The sequence below is a fragment of the Histoplasma capsulatum genome, genomic scaffold (genome assembly GCF_000149585.1).
Source record: "Histoplasma capsulatum NAm1 scaffold_2 genomic scaffold, whole genome shotgun sequence".
Taxonomy (NCBI): Eukaryota; Fungi; Ascomycota; class Eurotiomycetes; order Onygenales; family Ajellomycetaceae; genus Histoplasma; species Histoplasma mississippiense.
In genome coordinates, this window is record NW_001813981.1 from 3,572,231 (window position 1) to 3,580,119 (window position 7,889).

The window sequence follows — 7,889 nt, forward strand, 5'->3', positions numbered from 1 at the left end:
ATTTCCTTGGGTTGGCCTGGGATGTACTTCCGGAGCACTTCTGGGACAATTATACCCTTTATAGCCGAGTGAAGATATGTCAGTCACAAATTATACGCAATTTTATGACACGTTTTATGTGGGGTCAACCAGTAAATCGGGGTTTTTGCTATTCAGGGAGGGAGGCTCACTGTTTCAGTCTGGTAGTTTTCCAAGATACAACAAAGCGTGCGCTCTGTAGCACACAGTGTAGCGTTCAACGCGTGCACGTAGATCTTCTTATTCTCGTCAGCGCCGGATTCCTTCTCATCCGCAAGATCCTTCTTCTGTCTGTATCGTATTTCCAGTGCCCGTGTCTGGTAGTCTGTACAGTTCGAGCAAGAAACCAGCTCCTTGTATTTGCCCTGGGACGGGAACCATGCTTCTAAGTCATTCTTTCTCGATGCGGCATTATTCAGCGCCCCGGAGACAATGTCGACAACTCGATATGGGAGCCCGAGGGATTGGTAGAATTCTTCTGAATTCTTCATCATATCTTTAAATGCATCCCAGGAGTCCTCGGGTTTTGTCATCACAAATTGTTCTATCTATAATTAACAGCCATGTTAGATATGTGTCGGCGCAACTTCCCTCTCCAAGAAAAATTAACCGAAAACCTACTTTTTCAAATTGGTGCACACGGAAAATCCCCATTACCTCCCTGGCCATGAGAGCCAGCCTCTTTTCTATAACAAGTGCTGTATCCGGCGTATTTGATCGGTAGATCACTATCCTGAAGCCACTCCCCGCTATGTAAAGCAGACAAGGGCTGCTCAGAAGTTGCAATCAAATATCTTTCCGATGCTTTATCCTCGTTTTCAGTAACCTTATAAAGCTCTTCATCAAACTGCTCAAGCTGGGCAGTCTTCGCCATAAACTTCTTCAGCATGAAATAAGGGGGCTGGTTGAGTGTGTATTTCTTTCTGAACAGAAACTCTAGTCCGTAGTTCACCAGAGCAAGGTTTAGGAGCAGGCCATAGTTGACAAGACAGTATCCCCGGTGTCCAAAGATTTTAGTGCCTCGTTTCTGGTCAAAACCATCCAACCGGTGAAGCACATCGTCATGTGAGAGGCAGTAGGCGGGTTTTTCTTCCTTGAACCATTCTGGCGCCCATGTCGAGAGAATAGCGTTATCCGCCTAAATAGATCGTGAATTTAGTTATTTGGTTGGCGATTGATTTCCAGGAAACCGGGAGTAGAATACAAAGGAGTCACCAACCTCATCTTGACTCGTAGGGACGTCTTCGTGGACGTAATTGCCAATCGATGCAAGTTTCTGGTCTCTCAACAACTCCTTCTCTGTGGCCGCTGCATCGGCGTCTTTCTTTTGCTTCTCCAGCTCCGTCTTCTCCGCGATCAGATCAGCCGCATCTTCTTTGTTCTAGATTCAATGCCCAAAACGGATCTATTAGTCGCAGCTGATGATATAAATATGGGGTGTATATATGGACACCGTTGTGCAAAGCCCGTACGAAGAAAGGATGAGTGAACCTTTTTCTTCTTCCCAATTTCCTTCTGGACCTTATTGATCTTCTCGCCTATCTGGGTAACGTCATAGCGTGCTGTTTTTTTACAAAAGAAAAAAGAAGAAAAGAAGAAAGAAAAACAAATCAGCGGACATACAACGAAGCTTTGTGATTTTCAGTGTGGAAAATGTAAAATGCGAAAGGGAATTTGGTTTGCTAGATCACTGCGGAGGCCAGCAACATACCTTCACGGGCGAGCTTGAACAAGGCAATGACCTCGTCTATGGCTTCCACTGGTGCGCCGCGACGCCGTTGGTTCTCCTTTAATCTCTCTTGGTTTTCCGTGATTTTCTCTGGAGTGGCTCCATGGACAAAGTCCGCAATGTCAAGCATGGTGATGACCCAGTTGCCCTTTTATTCTCTTTCTCGTAGGTGATTCGTTGGCTTTTGCTAAGTTTAAGGGCGAGCGAATAGAGTGCGCTAGATGGCTTTTTGTAAAACGAAACGGTGAGATCGGAGTTGAATTTGGCAGAGAGCGACGACGGGCGAGGGGTTGGCTGCCAGTCTATTTTTTTTTTTTTTTGTTTTGCTCTGGTTCAATATGGCGGGGCAAAAAGATAGTGGGATGTGAGGATAAGAGATATGGGTAGTGCATATAACCGGGCCCTAGATGATTTGTAAGCTGCCGCTCACCTGCAACCTCTGGTCGGCCCCTCGTTCCGAGGGTCCGCCATCTCAACGTTACTGCCCACTTATACCCATGATATTCAGTTGATTTATCAACCAATGAATCTATATTTGATAGATACAAATAGATTATATTGTAAATGAACTATTGCCGTGAATTCCTTGTAAATTTGGTGGCATTAACATAAATGCCTTTGTCTCTGCAATATCTCTTAAGTTCCTTCATAACCTTCTTCCATTTTGGCCGTAACTTCTCCAATGCCTCCTCACTACCAATCTGATGATGAATAGCTGTCATTTTGCGAATATTATCTGCAGAGATGACTCCTCCTTTATGAACTACCCTCCGTGAGCCGTTCAGACGGCGTTTGCGAGCAGCCGAGGCGGCAGTTGTCTGCGAGAGCTCCTCCTGCAAAAGAGCCACTGTATTGGCCATTGCAATACTACCCTTATAAAGCTTCTGTAATCCTTCATATATATAGTCCTCATCATAGTTATCTTCATCTTCCTCTTCCAAAGCCTCGAGTTTGCGTTTATATCGGTTGAATTGGCGTACAGTTGAAGGAGTATACCAAGTATCTGAATCCATGGAATCTGAATTTGAAGATTCTGAAGGAGTAGTCTCGAATTCACGCAATTTATTAAGGACAATTGAAGGATTGAATGGAAGTAGGCCAGTTGCTTCCCATTCCATGTTTGATTGTATGAACTCTGAATGTTGCTTTTCGTATGGAGGTGATAGCATGAAGAAATTCAACCTTTGTGAACTTCTCACAGCCGCGTCTTGTTGCTTCTTCAACTGCCACTGAATGATGATGCTTAAAGGCTTGAAAAACACCAACATCCAGAGGTTGTAATAGGTGACTCGTATGCGGGATGAGATAGAAGGGAATGATGTTGTTCTTTTCACAAAAATCCATGAATTCAAAGGTGCAATGGGAGTCAAATCCATCTAATAGAAGCAGACGGTGGGTTCCTTTGGTGCGAGCTTTTGTAGACCGATGGAAATGCTGAATCCACTGAAAAGAGATTTGATCATTATTATACCCAGTGTCGGATGTAGCTATCATGGCATCCTTCTCTATTTCATCTGTCCACCGCTCCTGTAGCTGCTTCGCGGTGAGAATATATAAGGGAGGAATGGTAAAGCCATCAGTTGCAACTCCTTCAATGATAGTAAGACTTTCTCTATTATTTGAACTTCCAACATAGGCCCGTCTTCGAGGATCTCGCGTTACAATCCATTGATCATGTCCAATTTCCTATTCTGAACCCTGTTTCATCGAAGTTGTAGATATCGCAATCTTGAATTTCCATATTTATTGACTGTTTCTTTGAACCGGTTAAACCAATCAAGGATATGAGATGGGTTGATGAGCCTGTTTCCGTAATATATCAATGATCTTCTGCTTGCGTACATTATACTCTGGATGGCGTTTGAGAAATCTTTTGACCCAGTGCTCTCCAAGCCCAGGTGCAGGTGTGGTAGACTCTGTATGGCTCTGCGCAAGTAGGAATCGAGCAGCACCAAAGATCATCGATCGATTGGGAGCTAGGCATAGCTTATCTAGAGCTTCTATATACTGACAAAGTGATTTTTCCTGCTCAAAAGATAAAAGTCGATTAGCAGGAGGTCGATGAGTTCGCGGAGCACGGCCATTGTATCGATTGAGCAGACGGGAATAGGGAAGGTTATAATCTCTTGCCAATGCTTTGATATTGGGTTTTTCAATATCGGCTATGGAATCTAGAGCCTCTGTGATCTTATTCTCTATTAAAATATATGTAGAAGTCATCACATTGGTTGATTATTGCATTTTGAAAAAAGAGATTCGCGTATTTGAAAATAATCGCGTTGAGATGGCGGATAACGTTGAGATGGCGGACCCTCGGAACGAGGGGCCGACCAGACGGTTGCAGGTGAGCGGCAGCTTACAAATCATCTAGGGCCCGGTTATAATAAATCGATGCTACTCCATGCCACAATCTGGGTGTAAAGCTAATTGAGTTTAGCTGCTGAAGGAAAAAGCAAAGAAGGTAAGGAGACGCGTTCGAGTCTCGAGTCTTAAGGAACAAACTCTAGAATTTGGATGTCCAGACCTAACTTGCTCGCGAGGCGGTTGTTGTTCTGGTTATCCATATTTACAACGGCAATTACTACGATTATCATTATTATCACCATCAAGTTGCCAACCCCAATAACCTCTCAAAGTCCTGCTGCCCACACGGTTTTGAAGAGACATGCTTTGGCAAGCAAACAAAGACAACGGTTGAAAATGAAATAAGCGGTCAAACGTCATCACAACCGTTCTATGAACAGTCTGTCTATGTGTGCCGCCATACTCCAAAGAGAGAAGAGAGAGTACGAAACATTGGGTAAAAGAGCTAATACGAATGATAATCATAACGGTGATAATAATAATAATAATAATAATAATAATAATAATAATAATAATAAGAGGCGGCGGAATTAGAAAGTTGCACTAAAGATGTAGGACCGCCAAAAGGAGACAAACAAAAAAAAAAGTAACCCCAGCTGAAGCCACACAGAGCGCTGTAAATGTGACGGTGTGCCTCTATTGACTGCCAAATATACGCATCACAGTAACCCATAAACCCGAAACAGGAACAAGTGGGAAAGAAATGACAGAAATCGAGAGAATAAAATCCGTCCCTACCCGGCAGGAAAAAAAACCAACGAACTGACAGGGACTGTGACAAGACAAATGGATAATATTTCCAGAATGCCACATCAGTAGAAAAAAAACGTTTCTGGAGACCACTGGTATCGCCCTCTCCCCAAGGCTTATAAACTTGCTTAAAAAGAAACCCGATCAAACCCATCTACCCAACCACGGTAAACACGCGTATATGCTGGGCTAACACCATCAAAAACATATCAAAAGTATAAAAAGAAAAGTAAAAGGTAGATTTAAAGAGGAAAGTATTATCTCATGGCGAAGTACATTTCGGGGTGAGTATCGTATGTCGCCGTATGTCGTGTATCGTGCGTCGTGTGTCGTGCGTCGTGTGTCGTGCGCCGTGTGCCATACACAGTGCGGCGTTTTACATAACGATGCATTTACTACCGCTAGAAGGCTGAGTCGGGTTCTGCGATTTCTCAACTTCCGCGATGATCAGGTCGAAGGCTTTGGCGACATTCTCGTCCAGTCGGGCACTTGCTTCGGTCCAGGCACAATTGAATTCCTCCCCGAGTTTCTTCCCTTCTTCCTCCGTCACTTGTCGTACGTCTGGTTTGAGGTCGCTTTTGTTTCCAACTACCACTAGGGCCACCCAATCCGCTCCCTGTCAATGAAAAGCCAAGAAATGGTGGCAGCAGTCAGCGGAGTCCCACAGAACAAAGGAGAGACGGGGTTGCGGGGTGGACACTGTTTGCTCAAGTGTGCGGATAGAGATACGCGCTCACCAGGTGGTTGAGAATCTTATCTCGAATAACTCTAACCATGTCGAAGGACTGGCGCGATGCGACCGAGTAAACGATGATGTAGCCATGAATTCCGATGAAATGCTTCGAGTTCAGGATGCTGTATTCATCCTGGCCAGCCGTGTCCACGATCTCCGTAGCAAAGTCCTGGCCTTTGTACTTGATGGTGCTGCTGAATGTATTCTCGATCGTAGGGTAGTAGCTCTCCACAAAGACCCCGTCGACAAAGCGGACAGTAAGGGATGATTTGCCTGTGGGTAGAGGAGATCCATGAAAGTTAACGCATTTGCAAAGGGGAAACGCTATTGGGGGGAGCTCAGATGGCAATCCTTGAGACATACCCACAGATCTGCTACCAACAACCGCAATCTTCCGTTGCTTTGGGGGTGGTGCCATATTTCAATCCGAATTTATTTTCAGGACGGGGGAGAGGTTGTTGAAATGGGTTTCCTTGAGCACAGGGCACGGGAAGGATACGGATACGGATATGGGAGATTGGATATTGGATGGGATAAGTCGGGCCAAAGGATGAGAGAATTGAACGGGAAGAAGCGAGATTTATTGGGAGTTATTGAGAGTTATTGCAGGTTTAGTTTGGCTAACTAGCTAGTTCACTAAGGAGATGGTGGCGCGTGGTTTTACCGGTGCAGAGACGGATGCAGGCAATGTGTCCATAGCCTGTGTGAACAGCACAAGAGAGACCATTGAGACGTGAGAAGAAAGACCACTCGGAATCCACCACCACTCGTAGTAGCTGCAGCAGTAGTAGCAGCAGCAGCAGTAGTAGTAGTAGTAGTAGTAGTAGTAGTAGTAGTAGTAGTAGTAGTAGTAGTAGTAGTAGTAGTAGTAGTAGTAGTAGTAGAAGGCATAGGTTCCACTCCCCGCTACATAACAACACAGTCAGCCCCAGTCCGTCCACGCTGGGCTGTACGCATAGAACCATATGCTGGGGAAATGACCTCCATAGGCCTCCCTGCAACAGCTGGCCGACCGTCGCCTCCCGGCTCTGCTGACTAGCATCCTCCTGCCTTACATCCTGTCTTACATTCCTGCCTTAGCCGGTGACGCCACCCACAATGCAGCCGGGGTTCCTAGCCAATCACAGCTGTTTCCGCCCTTTGTTTGGCCCCGGTGCCGCCTGGCTGGGCACCACGTGAAACTGTTTGCCGCTTTTGTCGATCGACCGGCGGTTCCAGGCCTTCCAAGGTGCCTCATCATCCATTGTTGTTGCGGAGAAACAATTCAGATAAGTAACTAGTCTCAATTTCATCTTCAATAATAATAACCCACGATAGAAATCTATTGACACTGCTATTCATAGATCGTGACTCCATCATCATCATCAACAACAACAACAACAACAGAAAGCACATCGACATCATTGATCCCTTGAATACTACGCAATACTAGACAACCTGTGGCCGTGCTGGTGTGCTTGGTGAGGTGGAAAGACCGCCGTCTCTCAACAGATCCCTTCCGCTTGCTTGATCCGGTCTACGATACTCTGAAGCCTGCACGTGAAGCCGGTCACCGGTTCATGCTCGCCTTGCCCGTCCTGCAGCTCCTTCTCAACCTTCCGGTGGTAGTGCAGAAACTCGTCAACAGTAGCCAGCACGCGGTCAACACTTCTCCCGTCGAGGGAGTTCCTGAGGTGTAATCGCGCCTCGTCGTCGAGGGACACCGTGCTCAGAAGCACAGATAAATAACCAAACGCCACATTGGAGTGTGTCTGCACCACGGAGTCTGCCTGAACGAAAAAAGAATAAGGAGGGCGGGCAAAGAATACGGTCGTTAGCCTTCTGAGAAACTGCGGGTTTTCTTATTTCTTTCCATTTTTTCCCCTCTCCGTCAGAAATTAATCAGATATCAGATATAATCCCTTACCTCGGAAGTTTTATCCCATCCGTCCTTGAATAGCTGTAACAACCTGTTAAGGAACGTTGTCGAGCCACTTGGTGTTTTCAAAATCAATTGTCGTGCAGTCTCGTTCCATTCGGTCAGATTTATCAATGTTCCAAGCGCCAAGATTACCACGTCTAACAAAGAGTCCCTTCTGTCGCTAGCAAAATCCTCCGACACTAGCCCGAAATTCGACATCACGATGGCCATCAGCGCTTGTATCAGTTCTGTTGTCGAAAAATCTTCGCAGAGTGAAGGGTTATTATTGGTAAGATTCAAGATCAGCCGGATTTCTAGTAACTGGATCTGTCTGTAACACGGCTGCGAGCAGCGAGAAGATAGCTGGAACAGGAGCGGTCCAAGTCCGGAAAGCC

The 7,889-nt window shown here is 45.7% G+C and overlaps 5 protein-coding genes across 5 annotated transcripts; 1 reads left to right on the forward strand and 4 right to left on the reverse strand.

Moving 5' to 3' along the window:
• Positions 1-152: 152 nt before the first annotated feature.
• HCAG_03112 (seryl-tRNA synthetase) lies at positions 153-1,877 on the reverse strand (the record flags this gene model as incomplete). Its single annotated transcript, XM_001542891.1, has 5 exons — positions 153-562; positions 676-1,156; positions 1,238-1,399; positions 1,510-1,556; positions 1,730-1,877. 5 exons carry the CDS (start codon positions 1,875-1,877, stop codon positions 153-155), a joined length of 1,248 nt encoding a protein of 415 aa, XP_001542941.1.
• Positions 1,878-2,316: 439 nt separating this feature from the next.
• On the reverse strand, positions 2,317-2,865 carry HCAG_03113 (predicted protein; the record flags this gene model as incomplete). The annotated part of the gene is made up of 2 exons (XM_001542892.1): positions 2,317-2,448; positions 2,515-2,865. 2 exons carry the CDS (start codon positions 2,863-2,865, stop codon positions 2,317-2,319), a joined length of 483 nt encoding a protein of 160 aa, XP_001542942.1.
• Positions 2,866-4,031: 1,166 nt separating this feature from the next.
• On the forward strand, positions 4,032-4,551 carry HCAG_03114 (predicted protein; the record flags this gene model as incomplete). Its single annotated transcript, XM_001542893.1, has 3 exons — positions 4,032-4,091; positions 4,185-4,208; positions 4,288-4,551. The coding sequence occupies 3 exons, from the start codon at positions 4,032-4,034 to the stop codon at positions 4,549-4,551; spliced, it is 348 nt and encodes a 115-aa protein (XP_001542943.1).
• A 686-nt stretch (positions 4,552-5,237) lies between these two features.
• On the reverse strand, positions 5,238-6,012 carry HCAG_03115 (conserved hypothetical protein; the record flags this gene model as incomplete). The annotated part of the gene is made up of 3 exons (XM_001542894.1): positions 5,238-5,477; positions 5,599-5,867; positions 5,958-6,012. 3 exons carry the CDS (start codon positions 6,010-6,012, stop codon positions 5,238-5,240), a joined length of 564 nt encoding a protein of 187 aa, XP_001542944.1.
• Positions 6,013-7,078: 1,066 nt separating this feature from the next.
• HCAG_03116 (predicted protein) lies at positions 7,079-7,725 on the reverse strand (the record flags this gene model as incomplete). The annotated part of the gene is made up of 2 exons (XM_001542895.1): positions 7,079-7,363; positions 7,501-7,725. 2 exons carry the CDS (start codon positions 7,723-7,725, stop codon positions 7,079-7,081), a joined length of 510 nt encoding a protein of 169 aa, XP_001542945.1.
• Between the last annotated feature and the right edge of the window lie 164 nt (positions 7,726-7,889).